Below are 27,263 nucleotides of genomic sequence, written 5' to 3' on the forward strand. Positions count from 1 at the left end.
TCCTTAAGTTGTAAAATAAGGTACATGTATTGAAACTGATTACAGAAAGGATTTTAACGAAGAAATAAATTTAAGAAGAAACTCCCTGTATGTTTTAAGATCACTATAATCTTCCTTGTTAATCTACACACACGATTACCTCCTAGAACTTCATTTTCGACAAAATCTGAATACATCAACTGCTAATGTTTTCAGACAAAATTTCCTTTTAAATGTATTAAAGGGACAAGACGTGTGAAGTTAGCATAAGACAAGTCACCCCCATACAGTATTTGTTAGTTCAGTGCCGCTGTTCTAATGTATTCAGTTGGAAGTCTTCCTTTCAGTTTAATAAAAAAAAAACTTATTCGAGTTGACGTGATCGCACCTGATCCCATTGGCGTTCTTGTTAGCCTGGTTCCCAGGGGCTTTCAAGGCAGATAAAGTTGAGTCTAATGAGTCTAAAGATGTTTCTGCATATCCTCTTGCTGAAGATGAATTGCTTTCAGCAAGCTGGTGGGTTTGTCGAGGCGGAGGCACGGGTTTCACTGGGAGGGGAGGAGAAAAATACTCTACAGTAGAGGGGGTGGTCAAACTTGTTGTAGTTGAAATGTTGCTAACGATAGTTTCTCGTGCTGATATACTTTGATGACTGTCTGGGGAACCGGTGTGTCTTGAACTAGTCGAAAGTCGAACCTCCGCTCGTGGGGTAGTTGACTGAGGCTGAAGGATCACATCTGTCCTTGAAGGTGAGACTGGTCCGAGTACAGAGTCTCCTTGACTCCCTGATAGCGGGCTTAGTTTGGATAAATTAGGTGGTGGTTCACTATTGGTCAATACTGGATGCTAGAATGAGAAAGTTCTTGAACTTGTAACATAATGTGAAAAGAGTTAAACATTTTACCAGATACAGAAAGATAAAATTCAGGAAGAAACATAATTATAATTAATTTTAAAGCATGACTAGAACAACGATCTCACACTTTCAGCAAACTAGTAAGTAGAATTACATCACAATTCCAAGTTAATATGCTAAACTATTAATTCAGGTTCTTTATCGTAACAAACAATGATGCACTAAAACAAAGTGTTGTAAACAATTGACTAATGTGTTAACTATTTGACAGGAATACTGTAGTAACATGTGAACAAGCCAGTCGAGTTCAACACATAACTACACGAACGTGTGAGAGCAATAACAATCATATTCAACTATAGAAGAAAAAATTTAAGAACTATATGACAATCACGGATCATACTTAAATACTGAACTGAAGAAAGAAAAATAAGAATCAGGCTAACGGGTGAATTGTAGAGACAAGTATACGTATCATCATAAACTTGAATTACAGAAACAAATATATGAATCAGTCTTTACTGTTATATTGCAGAAAAAGTATAATAATGAGGCTTAACTGGCGAATCGTAGAGAAACTATAGTTATCAAACTTAGCTAGCAAACTGCAGAAATAAGTTTATTCCTAACTGTTGAACCAAAGAAGTAAGTACAAGTATCATGTTTAGCTGGCCAATGGTAGAGACAAGTATAAAAATCAGTCTTTACTGTTATATTGCAGAAAAAAGTATAATAATGAGGCTTAACTGGCGAATCGTAGAGAAACTATAGTTATCAAACTTAGCTAGCAAACTGCAGAAATAAGTTTATTCTAACTGTTGAACCAAAGAAGTAAGTACAAGTATCATGTTTAGCTGGCCAATGGTAGAGACAAGTATAAAAATCAGTCTTTACTGTTATATTGCAGAAAAAAGTATAATAATGAGGCTTAACTGGCGAATCGTAGAGAAACTATAGTTATCAAACTTAGCTAGCAAACTGCAGAAATAAGTTTATTCCTAACTGTTGAACCAAAGAAGTAAGTACAAGTATCATGTTTAGCTGGCCAATGGTAGAGACAAGTATAAAAATCAGGCTTAAACTGGTTAATATAGAAAAAAGTATAAGGTTTGTTTGGAATTAAGCACAAACCTACAAAGTGGGCTATCTGTGCTCTACCCACCACGGGTATCGAAACCAGGTTTCACGCGGTGTGAATACGCAGATACTGGAGGAAGGGCAAAGGTATAAGGTTCAAATATAACTGTAGAAATAAATATAAAGACGAGGTTTAACAATTCATTTGTAGAAAATAGTGTAAGAATCAGATTTAACTAGGCGATAGTAGAAACAAGTATAAGAATCGTCCTTAACTGTTGAACCAAGTAAAAAAAACAGTTTTCTTCAACTGCAGACACAAGTATAAGAATACTTAATTTGTAAATTGTAAAAACAAGTGTGAGACTTCTGCTTAACTAATCAACTGTAGAAAGAAGTATAATTGTGTAAGTATCAAATTTAACTCTTAAATTGTAAATACAAATATAGGAATCAAGCTTAACTCGTCGACTGTGGATACAAGCATAGGCTTAACTGGTCAACTGTAGATACAAGTATAGGAATCAGGCTTAACTGGTCAATTGTAAATTTAAGTATAGGTATCAGGCTTAATTGGTCGACTGTGGATACAAGTATAGGCATCAGGCTTAACTGGTTAACTGTAGATACAAGTATAGGTATCAGGCTTAACTGGTCAATTGTAGGTAAAAGTATAGGAATCAGGCTTAACTAATCAATTGTAGGTAAAAGTATAGGAATCAGGCTTAACTAATCAATTGTAGGTAAAAGTATAGGAATCAGGCTTAACTGATCACTTGAAGATTCAAGTATAGGAATCAAACTTAACTGGTCAATTGTAGAAACAAGTATAAGAATTATGCTAAATTGGTCAACAAGACATATTTCCGACACTCGTGTTTAATTCACAAACCCATGTTTTGTAGAGACATTTCTGTAGCTGAGAGGATTTTAAAATAGATTTCAAGTTTGAGTTTTAAATGATCAGAAAAAGTTGTATTTATGCCGAAGAATATTACAGATCTAACAGAAAAGTTTAAAACAAATCTTGAACAAAACGTGAACACTAAAAAAAAATGGTCTTTACTTACACTATTACAGTTGGAAGCGCTTGAATTTACTTGAATTATGAAACTGCCGTTAGTATTGCTTTGTCCCCTTGTGGGTGGAAGCCTTCGCGGAGACAAACAATAAGGACGAAGGTGATGCGGAGGTGAGATAGGCTTTCCAGGTGGTGGTGGAATGACATTTTGTTTGGTGGGTAGCTGGTGCATAGAAGCTTGCTCGGTGCTAGATGAAGAGGTTACAAAAATAGTTCGTTGGTGGGCTTTATCTTCTATCGACTTTGGTCCGTCTCCACTTTCCTCAGAATTATTGATATCTTTCTCAGGTTTGACCGTAAATTTAGTACTGTTAGGCAGTATCTGATATCTTGAATTGTTAGCAGGTTCACTTAACTCTACGATACCTTTTCCTCTCCTTAGCGGAACTTCCAGGTCGTCTTGAATACGATCAGGTTTTACCACCACAGCAATAAGGGGATGCGTTTTGATTGACCCGCGTCTCACATGTGCTTGTTTGGCTACAGAACCAGCATGACTCTGGCCAGAGAGTTGGTGATTTGCCATTCGCTTCCGGTGGAGACGTTGCTGTAGTTCTGCAATTCGTTGGTCCATTCCCGAAAAATTTTCTTGAATTTTAACGAGTGATTCCCTCTTCTGTGCAATCCGACCATTCTGCCCCTCATTAAGCTGCGTTCGATACTGCAAATAAATGAGAGTAAAAAAAAAGTTATCTTTTGAAAGTCTATACTTTACACTTTAAATAATGTGGTTTACAAAGAAGTGGTGATGTGTACACACTGGTAAAGTGCCAACTTCTTTTACCAAGATACAACAGCGAAAATATTCATTGATAAACGCAACTACGTCACGTTACATATAAAATTTGATCAAAATTCTTTATTCATTAGTTTTGTTTTAATTTACATTAGACTAATCAGGATGACCAGAGATTGACTCTACTAATCTTTTACTTAATCTTTAGACCAATATAGATCCTTCTTCAGACTTCAACAGCTCATTACAAATGTACGAAAAGGAGCCAACTAAATTATGTGTGATATTAAATTTTTGTTCGTTTTATTATTTCATAAAAGACAATTTAAAGACATAAAACACCAGTTTCTGTTGTATTTGTTTACACAAAAAGGTTACTGAATATACTAATTTAAAATAAATTTGTATTAGAAAATAATGTTTGTTTGTTTGTTTTAAAATTCGCGCAAAGCTACTCGAGGGCTATCTGCGCTAGCCGTCCCTAATTTAGCAGTGTAAGACTAGAGGGAAGGCAGCTAGTCATCACCGCCAACTCTTGGGCTACTCTTTTACCAATGAATAGTGGGATTGACCGTCACATTATGACGCTCACACGGCTGATAGGGCGAGCATGTTTCGTGCAAACGGGATTCGAACCTGCAACCATCGCAATACGAGTCGAACGCCTTTACACGCTTGGCCATGCCGGGCCAAAAGAAAATGTACAGCGTGTAAATAATTATAATTTGTGACACGATTAACAAGACAAAAATGTATAAAACACGTTTTGAATATTCAGTTACATTGGAATTGAATATGTTTCGAAATTTCCATATTTTAAGGTTTCATTTTTTCGATAGAAAGTTTGATGATATTCAAACCCTGTTTTGAATAGCAGGACGACAGCTACAAGAACAATAATATCGGATTACTGTACAAATGATTGAAATACTTTTTATCCTATCGTCATATACATGCAGCGATTCAAATGAGATATCTTCGCTCTTGGTTAGGTATTAAAAAAAAGTATTTGATCCTTACTTTGGATGTTTTGCCGCAAAATATTTGGAGATTAGCGAAAACACCAAAATAAATATCACACTGTCAAAGAGTATATCGAAATGTACTCTTTATACTTTCAACACAAGCACAGACAAATAAATACATGGAAGACAATAAAGAGCAAAAAACATAATGTGAGAAAAAAATCATTCGAAAATTATAGTCGATGAGAACTCTTTCAAACAGAACTTAGAAGCTGCGAATACATGTATGCTGAGGTAATGACAAAATTACTGTGTTGCAGTTGAGGTGGATGACCCTAAATCAGGTTCTATAGGAGCTTTTATACTATTTAGAAATTATTTTCCCTTTGCATAAAACAATATTCCATGAAAAAAGTGCAGTACTTGTATGAAAGGTGCTCACCACTAACTCTCTTTTAAGTTTCTCCAGCTCCAGTGCTGCAGGCGGGGAGACGTTGTTACTGGTTTTAAGTCCATTAACATTACCTCGTCGTAGTTCCTCCAGTTGTCGCGTGAGGTCCTCCACCTTCGCCACAGCCAATGATAGTTCTTTTTCTTTCTCATTAAAGAGGGCTCGGACAGATTCTAGCTCTGCGCCTATATAAACAAAGAAAAAAATAACAATCAGTTAGAGTTATATTATTTTACCCTTCGTGGGATCGAACCTAATTCCTCTCGTGCACCAAGTGAACGCTGTACATTTCAGTTGAAACTACCTATTCGCAGTTATTATGTGTTGTTTTTAAGAATTCGTATTTTCTAGCCACTATAATATTTTTTTACTCATAAACAAGACCCCTTTTAAAATCTCATATCAAAATCGTGGGGCGACATCCAGATGTTGTTATACTGCAGTTTGAGATAATTTTATGACTCTGCATGGGTTGGGATCGAAATTGGTTCCTCTCGCACATCAAATATGTAACGTGTGTGTGTGTGCTTTTTCTTATAGCAGAGCCACATCGGGTTGTCTGCTGAGTCTACCGAGGGGAATCGAATCTCTGATTTTAACGTTGTAAGTCCGCAGACTTACCGCTGTACCAGCGGGGGACCAAACAAGTAATACTATATCATCTGATAATAAATCATTTTTCCAACAACTTAAACTACTCGACTACAGTAGTGAAAAATATGCTTGAAACATAATGTGAAGCACATTATTTTATATTTAAAAACAAACTTTTCTTGCTTTTAAAGATAAATTACGTTAAATAAGTTACTTAATATCTATAATAAATATGTAGAGAATAAAAGCAAAATGCTTTATCTGAATTTAAAAACAAAACAAATAACATCGAATTTTTATGAAAAGTTTTGTATCGTATTTTCTATTTATGGTAATATTACTAAGGCTATCTGCTGCCGCTCCTTCGTTTGGACTGTTATATTGAAATCATTAGGTAATCAGCACCCTACCGTTTACTATTCAAACTAAGGTATTGACAGTAGCTCTCATAACACGCCACCAACAAAGTGTAGGTGATATTTTGTGGTTTCGCACGGATTCGATAACAGCTCGTCAACTTTGAAGCCTAGGGTTGTATTTTCAGGGTCAACCTTCGCCCAAAATGGGCTATATGTAGTACATATACCGTGGAAAAGCAACCCTCAAACTCCAGTACTGTAAGTCCAAAACCTGTCCCCAGGACCACTGTGGATCTGTCCAATATAAATCATTTAAGAAAAAACAATGTACAACTCAGAAGAACAACACTCAAAAATAAAACGTATGAAATTGATTTAGCAAAATAAAGAAAACTGGAAAATCAAAAAAAGTATTTAAATGGTAAAACAAAGATGAAGAAGGAAAAAAACCAAAAAGATGTGTGTCCCTAGATTTAGGGGACTAAAAAAAACAACAAGTGCACAGGAAAGAAGGAAACAAAAGTGAGAATTGTACAAAGGAGGAAGTTGTTTTCACTTTGAGTTCTTAAATCTAAAGATCTGATTTCCTGCGTTATAAGAAACTGGGAAAACATTTCATCAGGAAAAATTCCAAGTCAAATAAGCACAACATAACCATAGAAAACACCGACATACTAAGTAGGAAAACAAATACAAACTAACCCAGAGTCAAAGAAGCCCTACTTAAACAAGAACTCAAACTAAAAAAAGAGGAACACCTTTATATCACCTCTACTAATAAGTAACCTAACATCTAACTGCAACGCCCCTGTTGTACACGTTTACACTTTCGTCTCTAAGATATGTGTCCTGAAACGGTTTGTTTGTTTTGTTGTTTTTTTTATTTTGGGCAAAGTTACACGAGGGCTATCTGCGCTAGCCGTCCATAATTTAGCAGTGTAAGACTAAAGGGAAGGCAGCTAGTCATCACCAACAGCCAACTGTTGGGCTACTATTTTACCAACGAATACTGGGATTGACCGTAACATTATAACGCCCCCACGGCTGAAAGGGCGAACATGTTTGGTGTCACTTGCAAACTCTCTTTGTTAACCTGAAGATGATCTAGGAAGGTGGAAACGTTGTTCTGTACTTTATTTTCATTAAAGTTCTAATACCCGTACTAACTGTCTTGAGAATACATTAAAACATCCAAGTATTTTAAAACCTGGGATGGATGATAGATACCGACAGCAATTTTCATATATTTGTTTATGTAAACTATTCTTTCTCTTTTTCACTTTTTATATGAAAATTATATTGGTTTTGATTTTCAAACTATATATAAAACTAAACAATTTAACAGAGTCAAGAATAACAAATAATGTTCTGGTTTCATTTAATGTTTTACGCTTTTGCAAATACAAGTTAATTGTTTGTTAGGTACAGAGTTTTTATGTTAATGTTTGAAGAATTAGATTAAGTTGCTGTTAAAATTCCGAAATGTTCTGGGGAATTCAAAAACTTGAAAATAAAACATGTTTTCAATACAGACTCGCATCATTTGAAGTTAGGGCTCGGTAAGGCCAGGTGGTTAGAGCACTCGACTCGTAATGTGCGGGTTCTAATCCCTATTACACCAAACATGCTCGTCATTTCAGCTATGGGAGCGTTATAATGTTACGGTCAATTCCATTATTAGTTGGTGAAAGAGTAGCCCAAGAGTTGGCGGTGGGAGGTGCTGACTAGCTGCCTTCCCTCTAGTCTTACACTGTTAACTTGGTTACGGCTAGCATAAATGGACCTCGTGTAACTTTGCGTGAAATTTAAAACAAACAAACAATCATTTAAAGTTAAGACTCTTAATTCAATAACAGGAATACAAGAATCTGCAAATATCTACAGAGGAAAATGTTGGGGTCAACAGCAAGCAAACCATGGCTACTTGAAGATATTAAACAAAACTGTTCTCTGGGACCTTGAAATATTAATACTTTGTAATATTTTGTGCATTAAGTTTTGATCATTATTTATTAACAGTTTTTCTCCTGTGGTAGATAACCTTTGATATCTTAGTAATTTACTTTTCTATAATAAAATAAATCTATGTAAGTACAAATATACTACATTTTGACTTTAGTTTAATGTCCAATGTCGCACCTGCCAAGCAGTCGCTATTTCAAACTCCTGTCTTTTCACTGGTGTGTCTGACCTTGTTAAAAGAAAGGTGACATTTTCGGAGTTGCTGGCCTGACATTCACGTGGGAGAATGAAAAAGGTCATCAATCATCAAATAGTTCAGAGTGGTTAAACTTAGTGGAATGACACATGTTTCTGTCCTAGATTTAGTTAGCGTAGTGTTACATAGGGAGATTTGACATCAGATATAAATATAGATGTTTCGTATAATAAAGGACAACATCTACATGTCTTAGTAGAGATGAAGTAAATTTTCGTCAACTCTTCAGCAGTTATGAATATCTTGCACACGTAGTTCTTTACTTGTGCAGTTCTTTAAGTTTTTATACAGTTCTTAACGTGTTTTTTTCATCTGCTGACCAAACCGACAATAATTCTACTATAATGGAGTTACATGCATGTACTAGTTAATTATTTAAGAAATAATACCTTACTTCTTTAAACACCATATAAATATATCTAGTTCATACATGATCCCTAATATACTTTCTGAGTTTATTTGTGCTACAATTTTCTGCGTGGTTTACCTAGCTCTACTGTATATGTATGAAAGTGTTTACGTTTTGATGCAAATGTGGTTTATTTTGCGTGGTTTAGACAGACGTTTGTTAAGGTGGCTACAGTAATTAAGGAAGCATTTGGACTGTCACACATTCTTTCTGGTCAAGGAACAAAAATGTTTATAACATTGTTGTCTCTCGAAAATATGAGTTACTTTAACAACACGATATAGTCTTTAATTTATGTCAGTAAACTGTGCATGTGAAATGAAATATCGACCATATACGATTAAAAGAACGAATATTTTTACACCAACTACTATATTCTTATAATCAAAAAAAGTAACACAATTATACATACACCTGTTAACTCAGCATGTTCTCTCTGTAATTCCTAAAATTCACAGTCAGGGGCAAGTTTCAGAAAAAAAGGTTACATAATTTGGGGTCATGGGATCGCTAAAAGAGTAACGGTCAAACGCTACTGTTGTTTCATACAAGGGTAATCTTTATGTAACTGAACTGCAGAATATCAAACACTATCAAATGGTTACAAATAACGTATCCTGCACGAGTTTTTTTTTTCGTATTCTACCAGAGAGAATAACTAAACTCTGGAGGAAAAAAAAAACACATTCGACTAGTCAACCTCCCTCCCCCGTTAGCCTAGCATTAAAGTTTGAGAGCTTATAACACAAAAAATGAGGTTTCTACAGCTGCGGTGGGCAGGGCACAAACAATACGATGTGTAGCCTTCTGCAAAACAAACAAAAATTATATCAGAGGGTATTAGACACTCAAATATGAGGAAACGAACAAGCAACAAAAACAAATAAATCACGTTTACGTCCTCTGGGTAAGCGAATAGTATAATTAGAAATTTTAATAAGACAACGTTTAGTTTACATAACAAACATTAATAAGTGTTATAGTGTTAGTTGTCAGTATAATGCAGCGTCACAGCTTCAAATGTCGCTTACTATGGAGTTATAGCTTTAAATGTTAATCTGCTAGAGAGTTATAGTTATAGATATTAGTCTGTTAATCTATTCTATTAATACAGCTTTAGATGCTAGTCTATATCAGTATTAAAGAGTTAAGTTTGGTCTACTCTAATTTTACAGCTTTAGATATTAGTCTACTTCAGAGTTACAATCACAGGTATGTCTAGTGCAGCGCCATCTTTACATGGAGTATACTCTAGATGTTAGTAATGAAAATATTACAGTTTTAGATGTCATTTACTCTACTATTACAGCGTTAATTGTTGGTCTACTGCAGTGTAAGAGCTTTAGGTGCTAGTCTATTGTTACAGCGTTAGTTGGTATAGTGTAGCGTACAAGCTTAAGATGTTAGTCTACTCTAGTAGTCTAGTTTCAGTGTTAGTGTACTATAGTGTTGTTGGATACACACAACTGTTTCACTTGAAGTGTAATGCAAGCGTTATGATTAAGATAGTTTAGAAGCGATATTTTGCGCTAAGTTTTTTTATGTAACTGTCTGCAAATCATGCGTTGTGTAGTTCAGTTGTTGTGTGTTAAAGATTGTTTACAATGATGAGATTACCGAGTAATGTTACCAGAACTTTCCGAGTTTCTCGTTGGTTTAACTGAGTATTACTGAAATAGAATATCTAGTATTGCGCGGAATGTTCTAGACTGCTTGATCGTGAGTTTAGCAATAAAGTGTGTATAGTTGCAATTTTTAAAGTGAAATTACCATACTCTTTCGTAATAACAGAGTAAAGAAGAATAATTCGTCTTCTCAACAGTATTCTAAAGTAACTGAACCAACCTATGTGGACTTAAACTGGATTAAACTGAGGTAACTAACAGTGTAACGAACTTTCGTATCTATAATTTGTTTTTAATATATCATTTTTAAAAGAAAAGGGCTGTGTTTGTGTTTATAGCTGATAATTATCACTAAAAATTCAAACACCTACTGCAAAGAATCTGGCTCTAAAAACCTGATAAACCTCTCCTTTATACGTAGTTTACTCTAGCTTTACATGAGAGTCTACTCTACTATTATAGCTCAGATCGTAGTATACTCCAGTATTATAGGTTTAAGTAGTAGACAACGAGAGAAATGTAGCTTTATATGTTAAACAACAAAAGAGTTGTAGCTTTACATCCCATTCTACTGGAGAATTAGACGAAATTCTAGAAGAGAATTATAGATTTAGACAGGTAGAATACTTTAAAAGTTGTTTGTTTGTTTGTAGTTAAGCACAAAGCTACACAATGTATTATATGTACTCTGCCCATAAGGGGTATCGAAGCTCGGTTTCTAGGGACGTAAGTCCGCAGACATACCCTTGTGCCACTCGAGGGTACTTCAGAGCCACAGTTTTAGGTTTTAGTATACAGCATTATTACAACTTCACATGTCAGTACACTCCAGTTATAATTTTAGATGCTAGTATACCCTAGTGTTACAGCGTATATCCTAGTATTACAGCTATAGACTTTAGTCTATTACAGCGTAGTCGTTATACATAATGTAATCAAGTATTGCAACTTTAGATTTAAGTCTAGTCTAGTATTGTGCTTTAGGTGTTATTCTGCTGTAGTATTATCACTTTAGATGCTAGTCTACTATGCCAGTGTAGTCCAGTTCTATAGCTTTATGTGTCTGTCTATTAAAGCATCATCTTCATATGTGGTTTAGTATTATAGCTTCAGATGTTAGCCTGCTCTAGTATTACAGTTTTCGATGTTACTCTATTCTAGTGTTATAACTTTAAATGGTAGTAGACGCCAGCATTACAGCTTTAGATGTTTGACTACTAAAACATTTTCGTTAAATGTACTTTGCTCCAGAATTGCAGCTTTAGGTGCCAATTTACTCTAGTATTTGGGTTTTACAGGCTATTCAACTGTAGCATTACAGCTTTAGATGTCAGTCTACTCCATTGTTATAGCTTTAGACGTTAGTAAGCGCCACTACTAAAGCATAATACTTATATGTAGTTTACCCTAGTATTACAGATTTAAATTTTATACTACTCTGTTATTACAGTTACAGCTTTAGAAGTTACTCTATTCTAGTTTTGTAGCTTTAGTTGGTAACAGACACTGCTATTATAGCATTAAATGTTACTTTATTAAGCCATAACCTTATATGTAGCAAATACTAGTATTACAGCTTTAAATATTAGCCTACTTTAGTGTTACAACTATAGATGTTTTCATTCTAGTGCTACAGCTTCAGATGTTAGTCGACACCAGCATGATTTTGTTTATTTGTTTTGGAATTTCGCACAAAGCTACTCGAGGGCTATCTGTGCTAGCCGTCCCTAATTTAGCAGTGTAAGACTAGAGGGAAGGCAACTAGTCATCACCACCCACCGCCAACTCTTAGTCTACTCTTTTACCAACGAGTAATGGAATTGACCGTCAAATTATAACGCCCCCACGGCTGAAAGGGCGAGCATGTTTGGCGTGACGGGGATGCGAACCCGCGACCCTCAGATTACGAGTCGCACGCCTTAACACGCTTGGCCATGCCGGGCCCACCAGCATTATACTTTTAGATGTTAGTCTAATGCAGATTGAACTCTAAATGTAGTTTTCTATAGTATTAGAGCTTTAAGTACCAATCTACTATAGTATTACGCTTTTACATGCTAGTCTACTATAGTATTACAGCTTTAGATGTTAGTCTACCTTTGTATTACAATATTAAACTTTATTTTACTACAGCGTAAATTTTTTACATGTAGTTTACTCTAGGTGTTATTCGATTCTAGTGTTTTTGTTTAGATACTAGTCTACTCCATTATTATAATTTTCGATGCTGGGGTATTCTGGTGTTACAGCTTTATGTGTTAGTCTATTAAAGGCATCAACTTCATATGTGGTCTACACCAGTATTACAGCTTTGGGTGTTTTTATTTCAGCGTTATAGCTTTAAATGGTAGTAGATGCCATTGTTACATCTCTACATGTAATCCACTCGGATTGGTTTGTTTTGACTTTCTCGTACACTACACCAGGGCTATCTGCGCTAGCCGTCCCTAATTTAGTGGTGTAAGACTAAAGGGAAGGCAGCTAGTGGGCTACTCTTTTGCCAACGAACAATGGGATTGACCATAACATTTTAACGCCCTTACAGCTGAAAGGGCGAGCATATTTGGTGCGACGGGGATTCAAACCCGCAACCCTCAGATTACGAATCGAGTGCCTTAACCGCCTGGCCATGCTGGGCCATATGTTGGATTCTCTGGTATTACAGATTCAGATATTACACTATGTAAGAAAATTTTTACTTTTTCTTGTTTCTGGGCAGAAAGTGTTATTTCCCAACTGCTTATGTCTAAAGTAAATGAAAAAAGACCTATTTTTCTTTTCAAACTTTGTTTGTGCGACCTGGATAATGAAATTTTCAAATTTACTCATTTTTCAGAACATTCCAGGTAGTTTCATTGCTGAGTACCTGAAAGAGGATTTTCTCGAACTTACAAGAATTTTCAAGAACTTTCTAGAATGTTATAGAATTTACGAAAATTTTCAAGAACCTTTTAGAATTTTCTGGAACTTTCCATAGTAAAATATATACAGGGGCTCATCACTCACCACTTCAGTTTAGTTCTAGCTAAGTGAACACAAAGACCTATCAAGAAGCTGCAAGCATTCTCCAGACGCACTCTGATATGTATGTGACCAACTTATCAAGACAAGAGCAAAATGTACTCTGTGACAGCATCTACTAAAATGTGTGAAGCCTACAAGACATATTTCGGCATGCCTGTTAGGGATCAAGACAAACCCTGGGCATCTCATTTTACCTGCGAACATTGCAAAAAAACTAAGACGGACAATTTTGGCTTGCTTGAATAGTAAGATTTTATATTATACAAATTCCAGACCTTGCTTCTTGGGCAACCAGAAGGCCGAAAATTATGGGGAACTGTTGAGGCTCTGGTGAAGAACTGCGGCAAAATGGGCTACAGGATGTCCCTGAAAGTCCATATCCTTGACGTTCATCTTGATAAATTCAAGGAAAACAAGGGAGCAAGGCGAGCGCTTCTACGAAGATATAATGGACGTTGAACGCCGCTACCAAGGAGTGTTTAACGAAAACAATATGGAAGACTATATTTGGGGGGCTGATACGTGAAACTGATTTACATTACAGTCGCAAGTCTCGAAAAACTACTCACTTCTAAACATGTTTGTATAACGTTAGTATAAATACATGTAAATCTTGATTCATATGTTGTTTTATTCAGACCTTAGGTAAATGAAAATGTGCAAATTTGCCTGTTTTTACATAGAAAATAGGTTAATTTCTAAATTGCATTATCCAGGTCACAAAAGCAAAGTTTGAAGGGAATAATGGTCATTTTCTGTACATTTATAACATAAGCAATTAAGAAATAACACATACTATCCAGGAACAAAATTTGTGTTACATAATGTTATTGTACTTTATTATTACAGGTTTAGATGCTAGTATACCCCATTATTACAGTTTTCGATGCCAGAGTGTGCCAGTGTTACAGATTTAGATGTTATTCTATTCATACATAATTTGTAAATTTAGTCTACTCCAGTGTTATAACTTTAGATGTTATTGTACTACAGCATCATATTTATAAGTACTCTACTTTAGTATTACAGCCTTAAATTCTACCATACAATAGTATTACAGCATTAGATGATAGTAGATGCAAGTATTAAAAGTTCAGATAACAATGCAGTCTACCTCACAACATTAAATATTGTACTTTAGGGTGATGTAGTCTACTGTAATTTTACAGCTTTAAATTTTAGTATACACTCGTATTACAGCTTTAGATGTAGACCACTAGTGTTGTTTTTATACGCTAGGTTCTGTTCGTGTATTACAGCTTACATCTAACTTACCAGTGTTATTGTTTATGATGCTAGTCTGTATTCGTATTTTACATCTTTACATGTAATCCACTAGAGTTGTTTTATATGCTAATCTCCACTCATTCTTTTCGAATTTAGATATATTCTATTATAGTTACTATTTCAGATGGTAGTCGCTACTCATGTTTTATAGAACTAAATGCCTTAGATTCTTGTCTTTACTCTCGTGTTGAAGCTTTATACGTAGTCTTATAGTGTTATTGTTTTAAATACTAGTCTCTATTAGTGTTATAGTTTCAGTTGTGTTATTGTTTTAGATGCTAGTTTCTACTCTTGCGATAGAACTTTAAATGTACTCTATTAATGTTACTGTTTTAGATTCTAGATGTAGTCTACTATATTTATTATTTCAGATACTAGTGTCTATGTGTTATAGCATGAGCTGTAGTCCACTGGTGTTTTTTACATGCTAGTTTCTATTCGTGTATTACAGCTTACATCTAGCTTACTAATGTTATTGTTGTAGATGTTAGTCTTAACTAGTATTTTAGAGTTTTAGATGTAGTTATGTTCTTTTATACGCTAGTCTCAACTGGTGTTTTACACCTTTAGATGTAGTTGTTCTTTTATACGCTAGTCTCAACTGGTGTTTTACACCTTTAGATGTAGTTGTGTTCTTTTATACGCTAGTCTCAACTGATGTTTTACACCTTTAGATGTAGTTGTGTTCTTTTATACGCTAGTCTCAACTGATGTTTTACACCTTTAGATGTAGTTGTGTTCTTTTATACGCTAGTCTCAACTGGTGTTTTACACCTTTAGATGTAGTTGTGTTCTTTTATACGCTAGTCTCAACTGGTGTTTTACACCTTTAGATGTAGTTGTGTTCTTTTATACGCTAGTCTCAACTGGTGTTTTACACCTTTAGATGTAGTTGTGTTCTTTTATACGCTAGTCTCAACTGGTGTTTTACACCTTTAGATGTAGTTGTGTTCTTTTATACGCTAGTCTCAACTGGTGTTTTACACCTTTAGATGTAGTTGTGTTCTTTTATACGCTAGTCTCAACTGGTGTTTTACACCTTTAGATGTAGTTGTGTTCTTTTATACGCTAGTCTCAACTGGTGTTTTACACCTTTAGATGTAGTTGTGTTCTTTTATACGCTAGTCTCAACTGATGTTTTACACCTTTAGATGTAGTTGTGTTCTTTTATACGCTAGTCTCAACTGATGTTTTACACCTTTAGATGTAGTTGTGTTCTTTTATACGCTAGTCTCAACTGATGTTTTACACCTTTAGATGTAGTTGTGTTCTTTTATACGCTAGTCTCAACTGGTGTTTTACACCTTTAGATGTAGTTGTGTTCTTTTATACGCTAGTCTCAACTGGTGTTTTACACCTTTAGATGTAGTTGTGTTCTTTTATACGCTAGTCTCAACTGATGTTTTACACCTTTAGATGTAGTTGTGTTCTTTTATACGCTAGTCTCAACTGATGTTTTACACCTTTAGATGTAGTTGTGTTCTTTTATACGCTAGTCTCAACTGATGTTTTACACCTTTAGATGTAGTTGTGTTCTTTTATATGTTAGTCTCAACTGATATTTTACAGCGTTAGGTGCTAATTTCTAATACTGTGTTATAATTTTAGATGTAGTCTACCATAATTACTGTTTTAAATGCTAGTCTCTACTAGTGTGTTATAGATTTGCTTTTATTCTATTGGTATTATTGTTTTAGAGGCTAGCCTCAATTATTCAGCCTCAATACAGGCTGAAATAGCCTGTATTTCAGCTCAGATTTAGCTTATAAATGTTATTGTTCCAGATTATAGTTTCTATTTGTGTGTTATAGTTTTAGTTTTAGTAGAGTCATTTTCCGATGCTAGGCTCTACTAGTGTGTTAGAGTTTTAGATGTATTCTACTAGTGTTATTGTTTTAGATGCTAGATTACACTCGGGTGTTGAAGCTTTAGGTAAAATGAGCTTGATGGTATAGTCACCGAAAATAAAACCACTTCATTGAATTTAACGAACTTGATTTTTCGTGTGTATAACAATATTACTCATACCTCTGCTACAGTAGGAAGCTGAAGGACTTTTTTTATTATGTCTTGAAGTCACGCAATTATGGTTATATTGTTGCATTTTAAGAAGTTAAGGGATTCTGTGCAAGAATAAGAGGTAAGAGGAAGTAAGTGAAGTTCTCTAGAGCGGTAACTAAGGGTATTGTGGTACTACTTGTTATATTGTGTTACTACTTTGAACCTTTGTGATTAAATTAGACTCAACTATCGTTGTAAAACCTTCATTCTCCAACAATCTATGTGAATGATGCTGTCTTTGAGAATGACTGTTTTTGACAAGATAAATACAGATTAATGATAACTTTGCATTAGTTTATCATTTTCACGGAACACTGCACAAAGGATTGTCTGTGCATAACCGTTCCTGATTTTGAAATGATGGACTTGAGGGAACGTAGCTAGTCAGTAACACCCATCATCAACTGTTGGGAAGCTCTTGTACGACGTTGCTGTACTGACAGACACTCTTATTACGCACTCATTGACAAATAGTTTTATTCTCGCGAATCATTAATCTCTGGATTCACTGTCAGATCATACTAACTCAACAGTGTGAAGCATTTTTCAAACACCGTAAGAGGTACCCCTCCCCCAGTGGCACAGCAGTATGTCTGCGGAGTCGTATCGCAAGAAATCGGTTTTAGATACCCGTGATGGGCACAGCAGAGCACAGATAGCTCTGAACATTTTATAACTTTGTGCTTAATTCCAAACAAATAAGAAAAAACCGTAAGAAGTTTACCAAAGCCTGAAAATCGATCATGTTGAAAAACATAGTGATAAAAAATTGATCAGGATATTTCTTTCTTTCACACTAAGATATTCGTAGAATGATTGTACGGTAGACTTCTGAACAATTTTTATTGCAATATTTCTAACACAAGTGCTCGAGTAGACTGAAAAATATTAAAACTAGTCCAAGACACTTATATGTTTTTAATTTAAATGAACTTTACTTATAACAAACAACAACTAAAGATTTGATGTACAGTCATATTGTGAGCTTCATCATAACCTGGAACCATTGTAAACTCGACCTTTACATCATTACTGTATTTATCTATTCTTTCTTTACCATTATAGCCTTATGTCCAATCTACCTTGATCGATACCATCATGTGCCTATGATCTTGATGAAAATGGGCTCTGGTTTTACGGTGAAAAATCTCGTCATCAGTGGATACAACAGATATAGGGTGGCTATACATAATATACATATTTTCCTTTGCTTTCCTTCATAAAATTCTTAGGATTACATATGACCAGTGTAACTTTTATCATTATCACTATTCTCAATGCGACCTTGCACACCGTCTTAACATGTCCACTTTTAGATGGGGCTGGCATAGCCTGGTGGTTAAGATTCTCGACTCACGATGTGTGGATCGTGGCCATAAATCTCGTCCCCGAACATATTCGTCCTTTCAGCCATTGGGTCGTTATAATATTACGGTCAACTTCACTTTTCGTTGGTAAAAGAGTGGTCCAATAGTTAGCAGTGGGCGGTGTCTACTAGCTGTCTTCCCTCTATTCCGTCACTTATAAACTAGAGGCTGATAGCGCAGATAGTCCTAAAGTATATTTGTGCAAAATTTAACAAACAATAAATACTTAGATGGATTCAGTTATTTTGGTCAGCGAGACAATGATATAAAACGACTTTGTTACAGGTGTACTCAAAATATGTACTGAAATATACTGTACTTAGATAATTGGGAAAACCACATATTTGATGTTTGCTTTTAAATTCCAAAAAGTATATATAAAAAAGAAGAAAAACACAAAAAATGGCTTAATATATTGAGGTTGTGAACACAGAATGTGGAATGATATTAAACTTGATATTTAAAAGTTAAAACAATATCTAATGAATATATTTAGATATACTAAAATGGAGAATAAATACGTTCAAAACCGGATATGAACGAGCGATTAATGTTGTGAAAGTAGACTGACAGTGCTAAATAAGCTACTTAGAAACCCAACTACGATTTTTTACTAAAATAAGGTGTTTGTTAGACTTGGCACCAGCCACATGGAACCATTGGGCTCCACGTTAATTCGAAATTTTCATACATGAGATTTCCAAATGTAATATATAAAAACAAAGTTTGGTTCAATTTGACAAAGAAAAAAAAGATAATATCGGAAAAACTTAGAAAGTTTAAGAGGTTTCAGCTAAGTTATATATTTATAACAGTAATAAACACTAAAGTTTTCTATTAGTATGTATGATTAATTTATAAAACCATACCAAACATACCAAAAGGTTTTAGAACTTCTACTTCCACGAATTACATAAAAAGTAAGTTGAATAAAATCTCAGAGTAATAGTTCAGAATATGTATTATTATTATTATATTTACAAAATCAACCAAACATTACCTAAATTACCATTATTTACTTGATGATGGTCCACTTGGTTTCGCAGCGCCCTCAATCGACGAAGTTTTTGCTCTTGACCTTCTACCTTTTCTCGCAAATGCGGCAGTCTAGCTCTTTCTGTTATTTGTGCCTCCCGATGGTGTTTTATTTCTTGCTGTTTCAAAAATTTTAGGCGTTGTTCTTTGGCCACTAAGAATTGTTGTTGAGTTTCAATTTGTTGTTGCTGACGTGCTGCCATCTGGCGGAGCTCGGAAAGTGTCAGTTCCGCCCTTTCTGGCAGCTAGGAAGAAAAAAAACGCATTGCTTGAATACAAATGAGTTTTATAAGTTGTTATGACACCAAACGTGCGTGCTTTCGTAAGTAAATATAAAACACGCACTAGTATTTTTGTTAATTTACCTCAGATGTTACACGATTTATGTGACCTGCACATTACAATATAAATCTTGAAGTGTCAGAAACGCTGAACACAAGAAACGAATTTGATCTTGAAATAACTGAACGATAAATGAAAGTTTTCCAAAGTCAGATCACACTTAGTTTGTGAGATAACAACGCAAAACGGTTGGAAATTCGAATGTAAATTACATGTTCGATAAATTGGCTTAGAGAGAGAAGGGATGTGGTCCAATTAATTCTATGAACTCCTACAAGGCCAAAAATATAAAGAGATAAAAATATTCGAAAATATTTATTTTTTTTTATTTTTTTTTATAGATAAGCGGAACAGGTTCCTTTTCGTCCTAGTGAAACGTTAGGCAACAAAGCGGGTATTTGGGTGTTGTGTATAGAACAGAAACTTAAGAAACATTCTTCCACGGTTGTTTTTACTGAATGCTCGTTTTAAATACATATAGAAGAAAAATCTCAGTGCACTGCAATATTTTAAAATGAAAGTGATTACAACTGTTTATGTGCTCATAGAAGTTTCATAAGACAACTTGCACTTGTTTGTGGAAAATTCCGAAATCCAGTTTTATTAAATGCAAATTATTGGGCGGTACCGCAAATTTTCAATGTTTATATAACAGGGAAGGTTCGAATTAGTTTCTTAAGATATCCTGAAAATCAACATTCCTTTTTTTAACTGGAATTAAAAAGTGCTGTTCGTAAATATTTAGCGTTAAAATATATTTCACTCTCATACGACTCGTCCTCCAGTGGCACAGCGGTATGTCTGCGGACTTATACTGCTACAGATAGCCTTTTGTGTAGTTTTGTGCTTAAATATAAAACAAAAATAAAAATCATACCGTTTATTTTTACCCATATATGTTTATCGTTAACTCAGTTTCATGAGATAGCAAATCATGTATTTTCCACAAGTTTTTAATGGTAGAAGAATGCGAACAGATTGAAAATATATTTTTGTCTTTATATTTCTACAATAGTGTGCCAAAAGTCAGAATAAAAGTTATATTATTAAACTGTTTATCCTCGACTGTTATTTATTCATACATGAAACGGTTGGTTGTTACGGGTTTTTGTGCAAGACTACAAGAGAGCTAACTGTGCATAGCTGTCCCTTAATTTTAACTGGTATTATAATAGGATTTAATCGTCACGCTGACCGCCGCAAAATAAACAGCGCGATCTTGCAGCAACGGAACGCAAACTCGAAACCCTCAGCTTCACAATCCAGCACGTTAACCCTTGGCAACGCTCAGCCTATTTGAAGAAAAAACAACAAACAAACAAAAAATGAAATATTACTCCTTGATTACTAGGAATGTCAGAAATCGACAAAGTTCAGTCTTTAAAATTTTAAACTTCTAATTTTTGTGTTTTTTATTAATGTTGTAATGAGGACGGTTTAAGAGCGTATAGGTAATACATTGAATTTAAATGTTTCTTATATAAGACTACAGTTAGTAGAATTTTTTGGTTTTTATTTTGTGCTTGTGCAATGTAAGGTGGGTCACACACTTCTTACGAACTGAGTAACATCTGGAAACTAACCTTTAGGAAAATTAGGCTAACAGTGAGCTTCAGAGCAAAGGTTAATTATCAGCACTGAAATGTCACCGTGTTTTGGAATAAGCGATCATTAGTATTTCGTTATTTATATTACAAAAAGGACAGAAGTTCAGAGTTTACAATATTGACGTCAACGCCACAGCACAAGTTCAATGACTTCCGAAGAGAACAATATTAATGTATATCAGAAGAGGAGATTGACCAGTAATGCTGTTCCATCAGTTTCAATGGTCGTGAGAAAATCAAATTTTAAACTATTTGTTTTTTCCTTTCCTTGAAACAATGGTAATTTTTCACAGCATAGTGAAGTTTGGCAACAAAAACAAAATACACACACAAAAAACTGTTGCTTGGTAACGTATCTACTTTGAAAGATGCATTCTCAACGGTTGTTGAGGATACACACGTGATTGTAAGTTAAGTAACAGACTACCCCCGTGAAAACGTAAGAGGAAGAAAATGGTCTGAAGTTATTGTTCATTGAAGTGTGAATGTTGTATGCTTAAGTATGAATGGGAAGAATTTCATTTTTTGACATTTTAATATAAAAATAAACGATAACAAATAATTGATATTTGAAAGATAGAATTCTGATATAAGTTATACGAAAGAAAAACAAAATAAAAAAATGTCTGATTACATATGAGCTGACGTCATCGTTGGTGTTGACCAGCCTGCTTCTGCGTAATGTAAAAAGATATTTGTGACTTTTAAGTCATGACGAAGTCACATGGTCACTTCTGATATAACATCATTTAATTTTTTTTTCTTTATCAGCTTTGATGGGACGTTTTTTCAAAGTCACAAACAAGAAAACAGATCGTTTTAGTGAATTAGGATTCGTTGCTTGAAAAATCGTAACGTAACAATATTAACGACATTACAATACATTAAGTGGTAGAAAACACAAATGATATTACAATAGAATCAGCAGTACAAAACACAAACGTCTTTAACACCTAACTTGAAGCGATAGAAGCTTTAAGCTCGTGAAATATAAAGGCTTATTTCAATTCCAAGCATTTTAAAAATTCCTAGTTTATTTTTGTTTTATTCTATGAAAAAAATATAAAATTATATAAACAAAATATGTTCCCCAGAGTTTTAGACCACTTGATATTACTCGTTCAGTTAAGGTTGACAACTTTTAAAATGTAAATAATGTAAAATGTTTGTTTTGGTACCCTATGATTTTCTTTCAAAACTCGTTAAATTTCAATACTCATTTATTTCTGTATGCAATATATTACTGATCAGCCAGTTATGGCTTGGCTTCGGTTAGAAATAACCATTAACATCTGATATAACAAAAGAAATTACAACAATTAATCTGTCAAATTTTCCAGTTGCACCAACATGGTAAGTTCAAAGAAATAACAATAACTGTAAGCGAAATATTTTTATTTTATACATGAGATAATTCTATAAATTACTCCACTTGAAGACAAGGCCATAGAATCTTGCTTAAACTCCAAACATGTTGTACAGTTTATCACATACGTACATATATGTATACATTTTTATGTATTATACGTATGTGTAGTAACTTCAGTTTCTACGATTTCCAATGGTAGTTGCTATTAAGGCACTTTTTAACTTAAACTACTACTTCTCTATTTCTCTCAGAAACTGTTAAATACCTTATATGTCGAGTTGACAAATAAATACTACTACAAAATGTAAGTTAATGGAAGTGTTTTGGATTATCCAGCAAAACTGATGTATGTATATATTTATTAGAAGTAAACAAAATTCTATAGTTTCCTCGTCATATTTCAGATTCGTGAACTGCAACAATGTTATTCCTAAAAATTGTTTTCCATGATATACATTTCGATGCATAACAAATCGAAATCATTTATCATGCTTCTGTCGCGATGTTACTTTGGTTGGTTATTTAAGCAAGAGAACAAAAGCGCTACGTGAACTTTTATTGCATCTGTGCACCCACAGAACATAAGTATTTTAGTAATTGTGGGATCAAAGGGCAATGGATGACCAATGAGGTGGCAAAATGTGTGATACAGAATGCCAGATATATCACACTAGTGGTACCTGAAATTATCATTAATAAATACTGTGTGATATTTTGAACGTCAGGCCTACACTTCTATTACTTCAAAGTGTTTGAGAGTTGTGGTTGCCATTAATGATTGCTGTGTCATTAGTGGTATACGGTTCGTCCTTCGATTGCATGCTTTTGTAAAAGTTCTGCTGAGTTTTAGTCTCGTTCGAGGTTTGGTAACTTAGCACAGTCCCAGTCTTGAGCTAGCTAGATGTAGAAAGTTAAAAGTTCGTGGTGTAGAAGGTAAAAGATAGACGTTCAAACTAATATTTCACCTATAAATTGATATTTATTTCAGTTAAGTGATTTTCAAGCACTTTTAAAAACTCTGTCAGGTAAAATATCAAACGCACAGAAATTTATTTGAAAGATAGGTTGGTTGTTTTTAATTTCGCGCAAAGTTACTTGAGGGCAATCTGCGCTAGCCGTCCCTAATTTAACAGTGGAAGAGTAGAGGGAAGGCAGCTAGTCATCACCACCTACCGCCAACTTTTGGGCTACTCTTTTGCCAATGAATTGACCGCACATTATAACGCCCCCCACGACTGAAAGGGCGAGCATGTTTGGTGGGACTGGGATTCGAACCCGCGATCGTCGGATTATGAGTCCAGCGCTTTAACAACTTGACCATGCCAGGCCTAAAGATATAGGAATAAATATACGAGTAGTTCACGAAAGTATGCTTAACAATGCTGCTAATAATTAAAGAAGCACAACAATTCTGTACATCGAATTGAAAATTAGGAAGACCTCTGTTGTTAATAATTTCAAACACTACTTTTGTGAACTATTTTTAATTTCCTTTTTGTGTTTTACGACTTTCGATATTTAAGAGGATGATTTCAAGCGCATTACTTAACGATGCCAGGTTAACTTGGCTGAAAGCCACGAAGAAGAGACCAACGAATCGTCTGCTTTTGATCTACATGGAATATATTGTGCACAAAACTCACTAAACATATAAAAACAAAGTGAAGTAAGATCTAAAAAACTGTTAAACGAACACGTAGAAATACAGTGAGGAGAAAAATAACACTAGTTACACCTAAATAATTCAGTTTAAATCTTTGCTGAAAATAATGGTATAATGTTTTGGTTATAGCTCGGAACTAGTACGTACACTTGACGTACATCCATAAGGTGTTCACGAGTAAATAACACCAAAATTAAGATATATTTTTACTCATCGCTTTTGAAGTTCATATGCCATGCTGTGTCGTAGCCTGTAGAGTACATAATTCTTCTCGTGATTCATGGTATGCGCACGATTTTCTGACGTGATTTTAATGTCTACTGAGTGACTGACAGACAATACACAACTGTATAGTGGTGTAAGAGTAAAAACAGGTGATCTCTCTAGGTGGCCTTTGTCCCCAGTTCGGGGAAGTTATAATGAACCACATAGTGCTTACGAATTTACTAAGATCTACGAACAAAATTTTATGGAAATTAGGTTAGTGAACTTTCATTGTAAGAATTTATAAAATATGAAATATCTTTAGCTACTTTTACTTCTCAGTGAAGAATATTAACTGGATATGTTAACTTTTATTTTACTGGCTGCCAAGTAAACAGCGTAGTTCAGTTCTTTCTCTTACATCGATCCACAACGTACTTGTGGGAAAGCTAAACATAAGAATACCATAATTGACAAATACAAGTTCATTTTATCTTACAGCTACATCGAAAGAAAATTTACTTAAGTTGAAAAAGCCTGTAAGAAACCATAAACTTTGTTATGCCTCGCAAAACAAAGATTGATTTACTATAGTTTTAGTGCGCGTTTCCTGGGTAAGATGGCGTTGGACACTTGTTTAGGAAGTGAATAATTTAAGTTACTTGGAAAAATAGCTAAAGCGGCTGGTATCACTTTCTATAACATCCCGACTATAAGTCTGTCCGTCAAAAAAATGACGGATTTTTGAATTTCGCGCAAAAGCTACCATGTGGATAATCTTGACATTAAATCTTTAAAACTTAAAGTTAGAAACTGGGTTTCGACACGCGTGGTGGGCAGAGCACAGATAATCCATTGTGTAGCTCTTTGCTTAATTTCACACAAACAAACGTTTAAAGGTAAGTAGCTGAGTTTAATCAGTATGATGAATTAATTTGTTGATATTCATTGTATCCTTGTAGTTACTTTTACCATCAGTGCACTTTTTGACACTATATAGTAATTGCATTTCTTTCTTAATTTTGGTTAATATACGACACAGTTTAGGTTTGTGACGGTTAGCTTCTTTCTAGACAATAGTCAGTGCCGGATTTAAACACTAGGTGTCTCTAATTTAGCAGTGTAAGACTAGAGGGAAGGCAGCTAGTCATCGCCACCCACCGCCAACTCTTGGGCTACTCTTTTACCAACGAACAGTGGGATTGACCGTAATATTATAACGCCCCCACGGCTGAAAGGGCGAGCACGTTTGGTGTGATGGGGATTCGAAACCGCGACCCTCGTATTATAAATGAATTACAACCCATACGACTGCATGGGGGCCTCAAGCCCAAAGTAAGGAGTTTCAATTTTGAATCACCTTAAGGAGAAGGGGTTCTCCAGCATCGCAATATTGCATGGAGCCAACACAGGATCTAAATTCGGCTCTGATAATAATAGTAACAATTTAATAGCAAAAAAGACACTTGCACACGGATGAATGCATATACATCTTAAATATAAGATTATTAATTTTTTTAATTTAAAAAGGGGAAATTGTGATCTTCAAAAACTACAGAAACAAGATGGCTGAAAATGAAAATGTAATCACAAATAAAAGCAAACAAACAAGCTTCAGGTTTGAAACAGTGTTGATATTATTTCCTAAAGCTACAAATTGATATTATTGACTGCTAAACGTAGTATTGGATATAATTTGATATCAGCCATCATTATGATTGCCAATCCGATGCTCGAAACTGAGCTTGGTGTTGTCTTTTAAACTATGGCTTAAATATTTCTGTTGTGAGAGACTAGCAGAAAACAATAAAGTATCATGCGTGAAATGAAATATTGTCAGGTTATATGAATAGCGTAAGGTCAATCTAGTGAAAGAATAAATTTTAAATTATTGCACGATATTTAACTAAACGTCTTTTTCTATACGATTTACACATAAAAACCAGGAAATAGAACTAATGATTAAGAGTTCTTTTTTTTAAAGAACAATTTGCCTATAAACAGCCAGGAAGTAAATATAGAACTCGTGAATTAGTATTTCACACCGATCGTATAAAACCTAACCATGTTGAGACATGTTAATACATGTCCTGTATGTCATTGTTTCTTGACTTCATGGGGGTTTAGCAACGTACTCCTAGCAAAGTGCTCTCTGGTTCCACTTTGTGGAACTATTATGTAATCATCTCTGGCGTCACGTTCGCCTGCAATGTTGTCCTAGCAATGAGCACCTTTATTGCTCGAAGTCGATGCACAACGTGTTGCACCGGTACCGCTCTAACCATCAACAGCCTACATATTTCTGTAACGTGGCCGACATCGACTACGCAGTGCTAAAAAAACAACAACAACAAATACACAAAAATTTGTGATCCAGTCAGCATCGTCGTGTCCGAAAGGGCGGGAGCTCTATACATGAACAAATGATACGAAACATCAATATATTTGCAACAATAAGTTAATAATCGCTATGGTACATGTGTTATAACCTCTCACATAAACATTAATTTACATCCAGGGCCTGCACGTATACTTGTAGCTCCATATAAAGCAGAAAACTAGTTTTATAATAACTGTGTGTCAACGATTATACAGCTACTGTTATTTGCTAGTTAATCAAATATACTTAAAAACCAACCTACAAAACGTGCAATGATGCGTTTAGTAACATTGCAATATTAATAATATTACAATACGCACAGTTATTTTTGCTGCAGTCTGGAGGAACACTATTAAATAACAATAACAGAAAAGAACAAATGGGCCATCCATGTTATGAACCACTACCATGGTTCATAATAATTAACTGCAAATGATGGCTGAAAAGAAGTTATTTTAATGCAATTTGTAATAAATAATACTAATAATAAGCAATAATCAGTGGAAAGTTATAATTCTATAAACATTTTTGCTGTTAATAATAATCATGAAATGACTGGGATTTTAGGGTACAA

The 27,263-nt window shown here is 34.6% G+C and overlaps 1 protein-coding gene across 5 annotated transcripts in view; it reads right to left on the bottom strand.

Moving 5' to 3' along the window:
- LOC143222829 (apoptosis-stimulating of p53 protein 1-like) overlaps nt 1-27,263 on the bottom strand; it is a 49,225-nt gene that overhangs the window by 16,327 nt on the left and 5,635 nt on the right. For 4 of the 5 annotated variants that reach the window (XR_013012517.1, XM_076449913.1, XM_076449912.1 and 1 more), the window contains exons 2-5: nt 19,090-19,369; nt 5,137-5,330; nt 2,983-3,654; nt 368-825 (exon numbers count right to left, since the gene is read on the bottom strand). Coding sequence is in view for 4 of the 5 variants with exons in the window: in XM_076449913.1 (XP_076306028.1) it covers nt 368-825; nt 2,983-3,654; nt 5,137-5,330; nt 19,090-19,369 (1,604 nt within the window). In the remaining variant the exon portion in view is untranslated. The remainder of the gene's footprint in view (nt 1-367; nt 826-2,982; nt 3,655-5,136; nt 5,331-19,089; nt 19,370-27,263) is intronic. The other variant, XM_076449911.1, reaches the window with a different exon arrangement.

Source organism: Tachypleus tridentatus, chromosome 8, assembly GCF_004210375.1.
Source record: "Tachypleus tridentatus isolate NWPU-2018 chromosome 8, ASM421037v1, whole genome shotgun sequence".
Lineage (NCBI taxonomy): Eukaryota > Metazoa > Arthropoda > Merostomata > Xiphosura > Limulidae > Tachypleus > Tachypleus tridentatus.